The following is a 15975-nucleotide window of genomic DNA, read 5'->3' as shown; positions in this document are numbered from 1 at the left end:
AAAGGGGACCAAGCCCATTTTACACACACACAAAATCTGAAAGAAAATACCAACGTGACCTCTTCTGCGCTGAAGGGGTAAGCTGTATCTACCCTTCTGCTCCATCCTGCGAATGGGACATCCCCTTCATGGGCCTTCTCCAGACCCGCCCCTGCTCTAATTCCACCTCCTCTGCCAGCCGGGCAGAAACAAAACCAGACACTCCGTGATGGGAAAGGGTAAGGCAATCTGGGATGAAGGACCGCTGCACCAACACCCACCTCTGCATCGTGAGCATGCCACAGGCACTCGAGAGTCCAGGCTCCCAGGACTGTCAGACTATTTTCTAAAATGCTCCTGATACCTGGTAACAAGACCCTTCCTAGTTCAAGAATGAGCGTCACCCACCTCAGCAACATCACAAGGTCTGCATCACTGGAAAGACGCACCAATCCTGGGGTCCCTTCCGTTCGAATAAATTGGATCTTCTCCCTGTTCAAGCAGAGAAACGGCTCACAGTTTATGTAGTCGATTTTTGAGACATAACTCAGTGCTTTAAGCACCCATTTTTTAAACGATGGTCACATGGTTTTTTGGGGTACCTGTTCGGTGGCAGCCACGGTGTGACACCCTAGAAACACACACCCAAGGCAGACAGGGTCCTTGCCTTCAAGGACAACCTCACGGGGGGTCAACGTTACCCCGTCCTCATGCTGGGAAAGATGCTTTTATTGCCTGCTACTTTGCTGCCCAAGCCCTACTACCGGTCGTAGTAGCATCCAACCAAGAAAACTCGGTCCCTGCTTAGAGTTAAAGCCTGTTGTGGGCGTGAATCTAACCGACTGTAGATCATTCAGGCTGATTCGCTGATATTTCAAATAGTGAGTGTGTAGGGATAGTCATTTATATTCCTGAGGGAATACCTTTAAATTATATGTGATGAGCGCATTCTTACTTGGAAGCAGGTAGCATCTATGCATTATATTTTCAATATAAGAGCAGACGGTTCTTTCAAATAACTGAAAATGTGGGACACTTTCAGTTACTACAGTTGGAGAGACAGATTCTGTGTCTACCTGTGTAAAGGCACACACGCTTATACAAACTCATGTCCAACACCACCATGTGCTCTATTCTACCATCATTCTATTATAGACGTATGTGATAACATCAGGTGTTTTGTTTGTTTGTTTCATGAGTCATGTTACTATTTCCAATTCTTTATATCAATACAATTTTAATAAAAAATTTCCTAGTTGCATCCCTGATTTACACCAGGCTATTTCAAAGCAAACCATTTTTTTTTTTATGAAATGGGGGGAAAAAATAAGAACATAAATTATGAAACTGAAAGCATTACATCTGATAGGAACATTGGGGCCCACATAAGCATGTCTTACTTTAAGGACTAACGACAATGTATTCGGATTCCTGTATACCATACTATGAAACAGCAAGTATTTAAACATTTATTTAGATGCAAGTATTTATTTATATTGAGCTCTTATCTATAGAGCATTTCGCTTCCCTGTTTATTATTTTAGTAAAATTCCACTGCAATTTACATTTCCAAATTCTCTTTTGAGCTACGTAGAGGCCTGAAGGCAATGAGGTGGAAGGTGAGGTTTAATTGTTGAAACAAACAAACAAACAAAAATCCCTAATCACAGAAAGTCACTGGATTTTCTCTCAGCCACACAGCTTGCTAGATAAACAGTTCAGTTCCTGGCTTCTTCTGGATAGATCCATTTTACAGAACATGTTAGCATATGAAGCAGCTAACCTTTGGTATGGCCAATTTTGTCTGTCCTTCACTGCCAGTAACTGTCCTTCACTGCCAGTAATATATATATATATGTATACATACATACACACACACACACACACACACACACACACACACACACACATTGGCAGACATGTGTGTAAGAAAGCCCAGCTCTCTGCTTAATGCTATTTCAGTTTGGAGGCTCCAACCAATCAGAACATTTCCCCCAAGTGTTCAAATCACATGCCTAAAGCACAGGATGAAAACCGAGGCCCATTATCTGGTGAATGATTTTTTTTTGGGGGGGGGGGTAAGAAATATAAAAGTTGGTTTAAAAAAGCTAACAAGGAAAAGTTATCTTGGAGAAAAAATAAACAATAATTTAAACAAAGAAGTACTCTTTGAGGGCCAGTAACACTATACTTTGATCTTGAAGAATCAACATCTATCTCCAACAAATACACCATTTATCTCCTCAGTCTATCATCACAGTGAACCAGGCAAACAGATCAAAATCAGAAAGCAAACAGGCTGAGCTCCCCCCCACTTCTCTGCCTGGAGGTACCAGAGTGGGTGGGGCAATGGCAAGGCTATCGTGCTCTGGACTGTGGCTTGTGTGTTTCCTGTGAATAAGGAAAAGATCACAGTTCTGAATCACCAGGGTGACGGGGTGAGGAGAGAAAAGCCCGAGACACCCAGGGAAACATGCCACGTGGGAAACTGTTCACCACGTTCCAGATATTAACTCTTAAGCAGTGAAGGTCGCTCGTCTGACTCTTCAGGCAACAACAGAGCCGAGGCAGGCTGAGGCTAGCTCCCTGCGGGACCAGCTAACTCATCACAGAGACAAGTTATGGGTCATATGCTTCCGAGAACAAGACACTGGAGCATGTCATCTGATGTACATCAGACCACTGTGTACCTTCTTATACTAATATTCACGCGTTCTCTCAGCATACATCTTCTGAGTGCCTCCTATGTGCGAGGCACGGTATCACACACCAGGAATCCAATACATGATAAGACACAGTTCCTTTCGCAAAGAATTCATGGCACCGTGAAAGAGAGAAAGTCAATGGGCAACTCTAGTATCACATGAAAATACTTAAGTTACTTTCAGCTAGCTCAGTGATCGGCAAACTCATTGTCAACAGAGCCAAATATCAACAGTACAATGATTGAAATTTCTTTTGAGAGCCACATTTTTTAAACTCAAACTTCTTCTAACGCCACTTCTTCAAAATAGACTCGCCCAGGCCGTGGTATTTTGTGGAAGAGCCACACTCAAGGGGCCAAAGAGCCGCATGTGGCTCGCGAGCCACAGTTTGCCGACCACAGAGCTAGCTGAACTCTGTTTTGGCCTGATGCCCACTCCCATTCTATGAACTCCTTCCTAAAGCCTTTTAGGGTAGAAACAAAGTAGGCATTGGTCAAGGGAACATGTTGGTCAAGGCTGAGAACTAGACAGAAGTCAGCAGCTCTACTCAGAAATGTCACCAATCCTTTCTGAGAAATGAAAAAAAAATAAATAAAAAAATAAGGGAACTACTTTCTTGTCCTCGGGTACATGACCAATATTCTATAGACCACTATTTCTCAAACTGGTGTTCTTGTCTACCAGAAATCTACAGACAAAATCTTGAGTTCTGGGACAATTAAAAAATGTTGTTTTCACTTCGATAATCAAAAGTGCTGATATGGAGGAAAGCCTATTTTAGATAATCTCCTGACGCTTATGACTGAACACCGCCATGTGACTTTGGCTCCCATGTTTGCATTTACAAGACAGTTGCTGCCAAGTGATCAGAGATTAACTTCAAAGCGTCAGGGCCGGGCCCCTAGGTCTGTGGCAAGGCCTTAATGGTAAATATGACGATAACAACGACCCTTGTCTACCATTCATGCACAATTCTTTCCCAATTGAAAACGCCAAACTTTTCTTCTGTAGCCTTAATTTGCATAATGACAATGCTGAAGGAAGGCGAAGTGATGTATCTCCAAGTTGCCATAGGCTAAGGAGAAAAACAAAATAGATGGGTGTGAAAGGTAAATGAGGTATTTATACTAAAGAAAGCGTAAAAGATGTCACAATTCATTCTAAGAACACAGGTTTTACAATAGTTTACAATAGAAAAGTGGCAGTAGGATCGTCACAGGGTACAGTTAAGGACGTATGTTCTCTTGTGCACTGTATTTAGGGGCATGCTATTGAATGAATTCGCTCATCAACACAATGAATCGGCAGACAAAATTTACGCTATTTGTTAAGAAGTAAAAATGGTGACCACGATAATGCCACAGATGCACTGATGGACCATTAGATGCAACATCACAACAATCAAGTCAAACACAACTGAAGCGAAAAGCACAAATGTATCTTTCCCCTGACCAGGGTCCCAACGTTGGTGATGTGGCCTCTGAGAAACCAAGTCTTCTCATTAGTTCAAATGTGATTGATTTTTTAAGTTTTTACTTAATTTATATGTCTCTTGGTTTTATAGTTTACAAAAGTACAGAGATAAAAAGGTTATGCATATCTTACATTGGCACACGTTTATGTTTCATTAAAATAAAAGTGGTTAAAGTCGACATTGTAGATCTGCCATATTTCTTTTCCTTTTAGAGTGAGAAGTAACAGATTTGGCTCCTAACAAATTTCCATGAGTTTACTCAGTTTCTGAAATAAACTAACAGGTTTGGGAAATATTATTGAAGATACAATGACTCTTATTAGGGGGACATTTGAAAGTTACATGAATGTATTTATTCAGTTTTATTTCATAAATGCATAGAGTTATGAGGACTCTGGCAGTCCTCTTTACTGCCTTCACTTTAAAGCCATGTTAGTGGCTTATAATGAGGATTAAGATTATATTCAAACTAGAGGCCTGGTGCACAAAATTTGTGCATGGACAGGGGGGTGTCCCTCAGCCCAGCCTGCACCCTCTCCAATCTGAGACACCTTGAGGAATGTCCGACTGCCCTCTCACAATCCAGGACTGCTGGCTCCCAACTGCTTGCCTGCCTGCCTTCCTGATTGCCCCTAACCACTTCTGCCTGCCAGCCTGATCACCCCCTAACCACTCCCCTGCCAGCCTGATTGATGTCTAACTGCTCCCCTGCCAGCCTGTTTGCCCCCAACTTCCCTCCTCTGCCAGCCTGGTCACCCCTAACTGCCCTCCCCTGCGGGCTTGATCGCCCCCAACTGCCCTCCCTTGCAGGCCTGGTCCCTCCCGACTGTCCTCCCCTATTGGCCTGATCACCCACAACTTCCCTTCCTTGCAGGCCTGTTCCCTCCCAACTGCCCTCCCCTGCTGGCTATCTTGTGGTGGCCATCTTGTGTCCACATGGGGGCAGCTATCTTGTGTGTTGGAGTGATGGTCAATTTGCATATTACTCTTTTATTAGATAGGATAACGGTTTACCATGTGAACTTCTCTGCATGGCTGTTGCTCCTCTCTGTGCCCTCTGGGGTACATCCCAGCACTTCCTCCATCAAACTTTCCCACAGGGCCATGCAGCTAGAACTTAAGTTCCTTTTGAAACATGAGTTTCTTGAGGGCAAAGCCCTTCCTTCCTCCTTTGCTTGTATGTTCCCCAAGTGCCTACCACGGGGCTGTGCACACAGCAGTGCTCAGTAAAATGCAAGCCAGGCACCGGATCAGTTAACCCCAAAAGGACAGACTCAGCCCCAAACATATTTCTCTGAGTCCAGTCAGTGTTTGGAAGGAACTATCTGGCCATCATTTTGTTGTTGTTGTTGTTGTTGTGGTAGAGAAAAAGACAATCAGAAAGTGGACCTCAGATTATTAACTCAAACAGAACCCCCTGAGGGATGTGCAAGGACAGGCAAAGAAGCAATCCCTTCTAAAGAAAACTCACAACCGTGGTACGAGGCTCAGCTGTCTAGTGAGAACCTCAGGAGAAAGTTGCTGGCTGCTGCTGTCTCTCCGATGCCCATAATAATTAGCCTTCTGCAACCACTTCCTCCAGCACAGAGAATCACCCCAGAGGAAAAACCCCAGCAGATCATTTGAGGACAATAAACATAGTCTCAAGACCGGAATTCCCACAGAAAATACTCCCACCGGAACCAGCCAACATTTTGTTGAAGTTGAAGAAGGGCACATGATCAGAAACGACCAGAAGCGTCTAAACCACAGAGCTTCGGGTTGCAGGCTCTGCAGCACACACGGTTCCTGCAGACACAGCTCGGGAACACCTTAAAAAATACACGGGTTTTTAAAAAACTCCCCGAGGGCAGTTTTAGAGAAATCCCTAGGACTTCTCTAATGCTGGATGCCAAGGAAGGAAAATCAGCACCAATCTTTATCACAGTCTTTACTGCAGTCACAGGGTCCAGTCTGACTTTTATAGAGCCGAGCAGTGACAGGATCAACTTTCCTTTCTCCGTCCTATTACAGAGGTTAGATTTGGAAATATTGGTCCATTACGGTCACAGTATACTTATGGACCCACAGAAGTGACATTAACCAGCCATATGTTTTGGGGAAAATATTTGTTGTAAATGGATACGAATCAGTTCCTTGATAAGAATTTAAAGAGTTACTTAGAACTATCGGACAAGGAAACTAAGGAAACAATGCATCTACAATTGCATCAAAGAATACCTAGGAATCGCACAGCTGGCGTGGCTCAGTGGTTGAGCACCGACCTATGAACCAGGAGGTCATGGTTTGATTCCTGGTCAAGGCACACGCCCAGTTGCAAGCTCGATCCCCCTTGTGGGGTATGCAGGAGGCAGCTGATCAATGATTCTCTCTCATCATTGACGTTTCTATCTCTCCCTCTCCCTTCCTCTCTGAAATCAATAAAAGATATATTTTAAAAATACCTAGGAATAAATTTAACCAAGGGGAAGGCACTTAGGGGTGACCAGGCCTACAGGGGAGGGCAGTTGGGGGGTACCAGGCCTGCAGGGGAGGGCAGTTGGGGGGTACCAGGCCTGCAGGGCAGGGTAGTTGGGGGTGACCAGACCAGCAGGGGAGGGCAGTTAAGGGTGACCAGGCTGGCAGGGGAGGGCAATTAGGGGTGACCGGGCCAGCAGGGGAGGGCAGTTGGGGGCAATCAGGCTGGCAGGGGAGGGCAGTTAGGGGTGACCAGGCTGGCAAGGGAGGGCAGTTAGGGGCAATCGGGCCAGCAGGGGAGCAGTTAGGCATTGATCAGGCTGACAGGGGAGTGGTTAGGGAGTGATCAGGCTGGCAGGCAGAAGCGGTTAGGGGCAATCAGGCAGGCAAGTGGTTGGGAGCCAACAGTCCTGGATTGTGAGAGGGATGTCCCAGATTGGAGAGGGTGTAGGCTGGGCTGAAGGACACACCCCCTCCTGCACGAATTTCGTGCACCAGGCCTCTAGTAAATAGATAATACAAGAATAAACTGTTTGCATACTCACAACTGTAAACCTACTTTTGCCACACCCTGTATATCCAGAGAAACCCCAAACAGTAATTCAAACGAATACACTATGTGTTCACTGCAGCATTATTTACAATAGCCAAGCTATGGAAGCAACCCAGGTGCCCATCAACAGACGCATGCGTCAAGAAGAGGTGGGACATATACACAATGGATTAGTATTCAGCCATAGAAAAGAATGAAATCTTCTCATTTGTGAAGTCTGTCAGTCAGAGAAAGACAAATGCCATACAATTTCACTTATATGTGGGATCTAAAGATCAAAATGAGCAAATAAACAAAATAGAAAGAAACTCATAGACACAGAGAGCGAAGTGATGGTTGCTGGAGGGAAGGGGTGGGTAGAAAAGATGAAGGGATTAAGAAGTACAGATTGGTAGTTGCAAAATAGTCATGGATGTAAAGTACAGCATAGGGAATATAATCAATAATATTGTAATAACTATGTACTGTGCCAGGTACTGAACATATTCGGGGGAACACTTTGTAGAGTATGTGACTGTCTAACCACTAGGCTGTACGTCTGAAGCACCGACTGTAAACTGTAATCAAAAAATAAAATTGAAACATAAAGAGTTACTTAACTCTCTTTGCTGGCTTCCTCATTTTGAAATAAACATAATTATAGTGCCTGCCTCAAAGGGTTGTTTGTGGGAAGGATTAAATGAATGAATAAAAATACAATACTTAGCGTGGAACCTATTTCATGGTGGCACTGAATAATTTTTAGCTATTGTGTATATTATTAAGTAGGCCTCATAATTATTTATTCATTTTTCAAGAGCCAGTAAGATTTAATGAAAACAGGACCAAATTAGAAGCCTTGTAACTGACTTCTGCAGGTGGCTTTAACCATGCTGTTTGTCTTGTTCATGCCACAAATATTTGTTGAGTACTTTTATGATATGCAGTCGACAAAATGACGGGCTCTCTATAAAACTGAAATAACCCTGTGAGTATCAAAGAGTTAACAAATATGAAGGCTTTACATTTCTCATATTTCAATAGCTAGTGGGAAACATCCTATCTAATAACAGACAAATATGCAAATTGACCATACCTCCGACACACCCACAAGCCATGCCCACCATCCAATCAGAGCGAGTATGCAAATTAACCCAAACCAAGATGGCTACAGCCACAGAGAGCAAGGTTTCCTAGGTAACAGAGGAAGCCAAGCTTTCCGCCTGCCCTTGCCAGGCCTAAGCCTCCACTCAAGCTACAAAGTTTCAATTATAGAAGGTAAACAAATTCAAACAAATGGCGGCAGAATGGAGCTCGAGAGAGCAGGCCAGGGTTGCCGCCGGCAACAGGGGAAGCAAAGCTTTCAGCACACCCTGGCTGGGCCCACCCGATTAAGGCAACAAAGTTTCAATTATAACCACAACAGAAATGGCTGCCGGCCGTGGAGGGAGCCCCAGGCTTGGCTCCGCACCAGGCTACAAAGTTTCAATTGTAGAAGGAAAATAAATTCCAGATACCAGGGCCTCCGCTTGGGTTGCCAGGGGGCATGGCCGGCCTGCAAACCACCACAGGCCCCTCGCTCAGGCCGCCCCATGCCCCAAGGGAACCCCCACCCTGATCCAGGACGCCCTTCAGGGCAAACCAGCTGCCCCCACCCCTGTACCAGGCCTCTATCCTATCTAATAAAAGAGTAATATGCAGATTGATCATCACTGCAACACACAATATAGCTGCCCCCATGTGGTCAAAGATCCTGCCCCCATGTGGACACAAGATGGCCACCACAAGATGGCCAACAGGAGAGGGCAGTTGGGAGGCACCCGGCCTGCAAGGGAGGGCAGTTGAGAGGAACCAGGCCTGCAAGGGAGGGCAGTTGGAGGTGATCAACCCTGCAGGAGAGGGCAGTTAGGGGTGACCAGGCTGGCAGAGGAGGGAAGTTGGGGGCAAACAGGCTGGCAGCAGAGTGGTTAGGGGGTGATCAGGCTGGCAGGCAGAAGTGGTTAGGGGCAATTAGGAAGGCAGACAGGCAAGCAGTTGGGAGCCAGCAGTCCTGGATTGTGAGAGGGATGTTCGACTGCCCGTTTAGAGATCCGACTGCCCACCGGGATCGGGCCTAAACGGGCAGTCGGACATCCCTTGAGGGGTCCCATATTGGAAAGGGTACAGGCTGGGCTGAGGGACAACCCCCCTCCATGCACGAATTTCGTGCACTGGGCCTCTAGTTATCAATAAAGAAGAGCCATTTTGAACTCTAAAAGTGGAGTTTAGTTATTATACACAAGAATCTGGTTATAAGACACCTTACCTAAGGCATTCCCAAGAGCTTGAACCTAAGTCTATCATTATTCTGAGGAATGAATATCAAGGATATACTAGAATGTATAACTAGAGAATTTTATTTTCTTATGAATTATACTATTTTATTATGTATTTGATAACAGGTGTTTTAAAGAAAATATACTGAGGAATTGAAACTGTTTTATCTCCTGTAGTTTTATTTTAAAATAACCATATATATTAAAAAACAAACAAATTAGTTAATATGAAGCAATTGGGATGGGCAAACCAGGAAAAAGCATGTAAAGGGACAGATAAGGATATGGCAGTGTTTTCTAAACAGTAATAAAAAATGTCAAGGCAAGGACAAAAAAACCTCGAAGTACCAATTTCCGGAAAAGAATACTATAAAAACTAGTGGTTTCCCACATTTTAGTAATCATTATTTAGAAGACTTAAAAAAAAAATAAACTCCACCCACAACAGAAAGAAAACATAAAATACTTTGGAAAACCTAGACAAGAAATGCTGAGTTCTTAAATAAACAAGAAAATTTTATTGTAAGAAATGAAAGGGTTCTATACACAAAAAAATGTTATGGTTATAGAAGAGAAAATAGAAAAGTGTATTTTAATTGTATCCAAAGTAAATATAAGAAACACTCCCCATGAAAATCCCAATGTATTATTATTTTAAATATGTTTTCATTGCTTTTTAGAGAGAGAGGAAGGAGAGGGAGAGAAACATCGATTGGTTGCCTCTCAAATGCACCCTTATTAGGGATCAAGCCTGCCACCTGAGTATGTGCCCTGATGGGTAATCGAACCTATGACCTTTCGGTCCACAGGACAATGCTCAACCAACTGAGCCACACTGACCAGGGCTGAATCTCCATGTATTTTAAAAGTTGAGAACATTATTCAAAAGTTCGTCTCCATATGCAAAATAATGCGGTCCAGTCAAGATGGCAGCACAGGTCGGTGCATGCTCCCACCCGCCCACAACCACCTCCAAGGTACAGCTAGTCTACAGAACATGCTTCAGAATCGCCTGAGGCCCAGCGAGCAGACGTCCTAGAGCTGAGGATGTGGAGAGGCAGCTACTTCGAGGCTGATCCCACACCCACTTATGGGGGATAAAAATCGGGAGGGATGTCTCGGCTGAGGAGGTCCCCCCTGGAGAGCAAAGGGTCCCTGCCCCACACCAGGCCCCCCAGCCCAGGGTTCACGTGCTGGGAAGAGAAGGTCCTATAACTTCTGGCTGTGGAAATCAGCAGGGATTGTGACTGAGTGAGATGCAGGGGGTGGGGGTGGGAGGTAGGGTTGGGGGTATCTTCTGGAGTCTCAGGCAGTTCCTCTTAGAGGGCCTGCCCAAGGACTTACTCCGACCTGCTCCCTCTGGGTCCTATGAGGATTAAAAAGAGGAATAAGATGTTGACCTTGATTTCATGTAGCTTGCACTTGACTTGGAATATAAATACATAAGAATCAATGTGTTAGGGAAAAAACAAGATATTGTAAAACACTTTAAGCACAGATGGTATACTATTATGCCATTTCTATGATAAATTATCAAAGTCAGACACATAAGGCACCTGATTTTTAACATAATGACACCCTTATGAGTCTGCAAGACCGTTTTCAGTAAAATGTGTCCCAAGGAACTGATAGCAATAACTAATTCAACACGGTACATTAAGAGTATCCCCATTTTATGTAGGATGGTGTGTCTGAACAAGGAGATTTTAATTTTAGGTTAGTTCCAAATACACTGCTTGCTACCTTCTGGTTTAGGAGGAATCATAAGCAAAACAGAAAAAAAAAAAAAGTAAAGAGGTGTATCTATTTGAATTTCTCAAGAGCAACACTTCTCATGGCATTATGGGGGAAACACGGAGGGATGTTTTCCCTCTCGGGCCAGGCCACCATGAGGGGGCAGCACACAGGGCTACGCTGGTCCTGGGAACCCTCGCTCAGGACATGCACAGAGGGTCCACGGTCACCTTTGACACCGGGTCACTCAGTGCCTCTATCCCATGCAGGAATCTCTCATCACAAACATCACTGGAGCACGAGGTGCAAGAACCCAGCTGCTCCCCACACCTGGGGCCGCGGGAATGCTTCTTACGGTGCAGTTTCTCACCATCCGAAACAGAACAGACAGACTACTGCCCCAATATGCTGTCATGACAAGCAAAACGCTGAACTACCCAAGCTCTTCAGAAAGAGCAGGCACGGCGCCACGCCCCGTGTGAGAGGAACAGCACTGCCTCGCTGCCTTACGTCCCTCTTCCTCTCCTGTCACCGCTGCAGGTCCTTTTTTTTAAAAAAAAAATGTTTACTGATTTCAGAGAGGATGGGAGAGGGAGAGAGAAATAGAAACATCAATGATGAGAGAGGATCACTGATCGGTTGCCTCCTGCACACCCCACACTGGGGATGGGGCCCGCAACCTGGGCATGTGCCTTGACGGGAAATCAAACCGTGACCTCCTGGTTCATAGGTTGATGCTCAACCACTGAGCCACACCAGCTGGGCACGACTGCAGGCCCTTTTCATGGCTGACTTCTGTAAACAGCTTGGGAACGTGTAAGTGGAAACTCACTCCAAAATGGGTCTTGGAATAGGATGGAAACTTACTTCAAAACCTATCCAATCATTTCTTAGCAACTGGTTATCATGTGAGATCTACCCTAGAAGAAAGGCTGTCACTAAAAACTAAACATCTTCAGCAAACTTTAGGAAATTAGAGACTTCTAAGACTCTAAAAAGCTGGAAAAAAAAACACCACCAAAATGGGAAGCTACCAATGGGACCTGCAGCTCTTCCCTCTGTTAGGACCTGTTATGGTTCTAAGAAATTAAAGAATTATTCTTTAAGAAATTAAAGAATAATCACAGGCCCAGCCAGCGTGGCTCAGGGGTTGAGCATCAACCTATGAACCAGGAGGTCACAGTTTGATTCCCAGTCAGGCCATGAATCGGGGTTTGCAGGCTCGATCCCCAGTGTGGGGCATGCAGGAGGCAGCCCATCAATGATTCTCTCTCATCATCGATGTTCCTATCTCTCTCTCCCACTCCCTTTCTCTTTGAAATCAATAAAAATATATTTTAAAAACATAATAAAATTAAATAAAAGGAATAATGACAATGTTAGATGCCTTGTTCAGGTAGATCAAATCATCTGATTTCCCCAACAGTGGAGATTTGAAGAGATGTTAAGTTGATGTACATAATAATGTGGAGAGCAGAGCAACAGGAAAAAATTTACTACTGAGTTTCTGCTTTCTTGTTCTTGTGTGTGTGTGTGTGTGTGTGTGTGTGTGTGTGTGTGTGGTGTGTACTTTCAGAAGAACAGATCTTGACGAGAAGAGTGTGAGAGTGTGTGTGTGTGTGTGTGTGTGGTGTGTACTTTCAGAAGAACAGATCTTGATGAGAAGAGTGTGAGAGTGTGTGTGTGTGTGTGTGTGTGGTGTGTACTTTCAGAAGAACAGATCTTGACGAGAAGAGTGTGAGAGAGTGTGTGTGTGTGTGTGTGTGTGTGTGTGGTGTGTACTTTCAGAAAAACAGATCTTGACGAGAAGAGTGTGAGAGTGTGTGTGTGTGTGTGTGTGTGTGGTGTGTACTTTCAGAAGAACAGATCTTGATGAGAAGAGTGTGAGTGTGTGTGTGTGTGTATTAGGGCTGGAGTTGGCAGAAAAGAGAGAAAGCAGAGTTCTTATTCAGGGATTAGCTAAAGAGGAGGATTTGGTTGTTTGTCCCTTTTGCCTTGTGGCCCGGAATCTGTACTATCTCTCATTAGACAACGGAGGAGCTCATTTCTCAGTTTTATTAACTAGGCCTTCTTACGCAAGACTCTCGGTGCACCATGAATTGCTGAGAGGGTGCTACAGTATACAAACGCACAGATGGTAACGTGTGTGGTTTGGGTGATTTTGGTGGGATTTAGAGCAGCGTGCTTGTGAAGCTGGGGAAGTACTCAGACTAGAGTTAGAGGTCAACTAATGGGAAACTGGGATTTCTGTGGAAGCAGCCGCTGCGGTGTCAGACTTGACCTTTAGAAGGTGATGATAAGCTTAGAGATGTGACAGGGGTGGGTGGGGAGGGTGAAATGGGTGGAGTCTAAAGGTACAAACTTCAGTGGTAAAGGAAACAAGTCCTGGGGACGTGACAGACAGCATGGTGACCTTAGGATTTTCAACCCTTCCCAGCTCAGGGCACATAAACTTAGTACTAAAAGTCTGAAACACACCAAGAAATATATTTTTTGCTGATCTGACAAAATAAATTGGAATAATTTTAATTTATTCACAATGGACAGATATTGCTGTGCTGGCTGTTGTCACTTTTTTTTTTTTAAATAAGAGAGATCCTCTATCTATCTATCTATCTATCTATCTATCTATCTTGGTTAATCCTCACCCGAGGATGTTTTTCAATTGATTTTTAGAGAGAGTGGAAGGGAGAGGGAGAGATAGAAAGAAACATCAATGTGGGAGAGACACATCGACTGGTTGCCTCCTGCACACACCCTGACCAGGGCTGGGGAACCTGCAACCGAGGTACATGCCCTTGACCAGAATCGAACCCGGGACCCTTCAGTCCATGGGCTGATGCTCTATCCACTGAGCCAAAACAACGAGGGCTGTTGTCACTTTTTATTTGACAATCTAAGGGAAAAGAGGTCAGTGCCCCTGGCTAAATAGTATTGCATGCACAACGACTGAAAATCGCTACTGCAGTTAATTCTGTGTTGCTTATTTGAAAGTTGCTGAGAGAGTAGATCTTAAAACTCTCATCACAAGAAAAAATTCTGTAACTATGGTTGGTGACAGATGTTAACTAGACTTATTGCAGTGATCATTTTACAGTCTATGCAAATATCAAATCCTTATGTTGAACACCTGAAATGAATATAATGTTATATGTCAGAAATACCTCAGGAAAAAATAGAGACAGACTGAGAACATCATAAGAATATTTGGCAATTTATTTTCAAATAAAAATATATATATATATGTGTGTGGGTATATATATATATACACTAGAGGCCTGATGCACGAAGACTCGTGCAAGAATGGGCCTTCCTTCCCCTGGCTGCCAGCACCACCTTCGCTCTGGCCGGAGCTGCCTTTCCACCTTCCCACGCTGCCCAGAGGCCCTGAGCGGCTGGGGCAGTGCAGAATGCCTGTCATCACCATGGCAAAGGCGCAAGCATCCCACCCTGCCCCCACCTGCTCAGCACCTGTGTATGCAAATTAACCCGCCATCTTTGTTGGGTTAATTTGCATATTCACTCCTGATTGGCTGGTGGGCATCATGAAGGTACAGTCAATTTGCATCTTACTCTTTTATTAGTATAGATATGTACGTATATATGTGTGTGTGTGTGTGTGTGTATAAATATCTATATATATATATACACACACATACACACACATTCACTATATGCAAAATGTTACTCTAGATATTTGAGCATAAGGAAGAGAAATAATGATGATTTGAATAACATCCCTATTTGTAAGGAGCTTAAAATGGAATTGAAAATAAAGCATAAAGACTCAAAAGTCTAATTAAAGCACAGAAGTCATATAACCAAAATAGTATGAAGGATAACTTGATATATTACATGATTAAGTATCAAGTTCAGTGTCTGGACCACAGCTTATTAAACCTGGCAGCGCCCGTGAAATGATAGAGAGAGGTTTTAAGAAGTAAGTGCTGAGCTCTACTCCAGACCTCCTGAATGAAACTTCTGGGCAGGGCGTGGAAGATTAGGGGGTTCAAATTCAGAGAAGGGAGAGGAGTTGGGGGCGATGAGACCTGGCATCTTGCACTTCCTAAAGCTCCCGGATGATCCGGATGAAAACAGTCTGGGACAGCCCGCAGAGAAGTACTGGAGGGTCACTGTGGGTCAGGACGGCACCCCTGGGCAGACCTATTCCCACCAGTGAAAGTGGCGTGTAAACCCAATGGGCTTGGAGTTCCGGCAGACTGGCCGCATTCACTCCCACTTTTCCATCTCCCCAGGGACACAGAAAGTCTAGCCGGGCTCCTGAGAGGGAGCGTACACAGGGAAGTTGCACCGCGTCATGGAGGGGCGGGTGGCATTGAGTTCCGAAGGCAAGGTCTTTCCTGCCCAACGCAGAAGAAGAGGAAAATCCTGTCAGGGAAAAGGAGCCTCGTGTTTTCAGGGAAGTACAACGGGCTTGAAGCCGGAGGCGTGGAAGGCCTGTTTAGAAGGAAGGGTTCGTGCAGGGGAGTGCGGGACTGCAGACGTATCGGGTTCCCTCCCCCGGTGCCCCTGTGTTTTTATTACGGAAAAATTCGAATACCAAGTCTAGGGTTTTATGAATCTCAATTCAATACGCTCTATGTTCCTTTTGTTTTCTCAAGCTACTCAAAAAGGTCCGTGTCTTGTTATTTTCAATATAATCTGCACATCTAGGGTGCATTCTTGGCTGTGAATTTTTGTGGGGTGTTTTTTTCATGTTCTTTAAAGAAGGTTCTAGGTTCTTTCGTCAATTTTATTCTATCCTTGTACTTAACAGAG

At 44.5% G+C, this 15975-nt stretch overlaps 1 protein-coding gene across 1 annotated transcript in view; it reads right to left on the bottom strand.

The window, feature by feature from the left end:
- HECW2 (HECT, C2 and WW domain containing E3 ubiquitin protein ligase 2) overlaps window positions 1–15975 on the bottom strand; it is a 183187-nt gene that overhangs the window by 55063 nt on the left and 112149 nt on the right. Inside the window, exon 17 of the mRNA XM_054723028.1 lies at window positions 388–471. Coding sequence (XP_054579003.1) covers window positions 388–471 — 84 coding nt within the window. The remainder of the gene's footprint in view (window positions 1–387; window positions 472–15975) is intronic.

The sequence above is a fragment of the Eptesicus fuscus genome, chromosome 11 (genome assembly GCF_027574615.1).
Source record: "Eptesicus fuscus isolate TK198812 chromosome 11, DD_ASM_mEF_20220401, whole genome shotgun sequence".
Taxonomy (NCBI): Eukaryota; Metazoa; Chordata; class Mammalia; order Chiroptera; family Vespertilionidae; genus Eptesicus; species Eptesicus fuscus.
The sequence above is the reverse complement of the archived record's forward strand: the minus strand, read 5'-3'. Positions and strand labels throughout refer to the sequence as shown.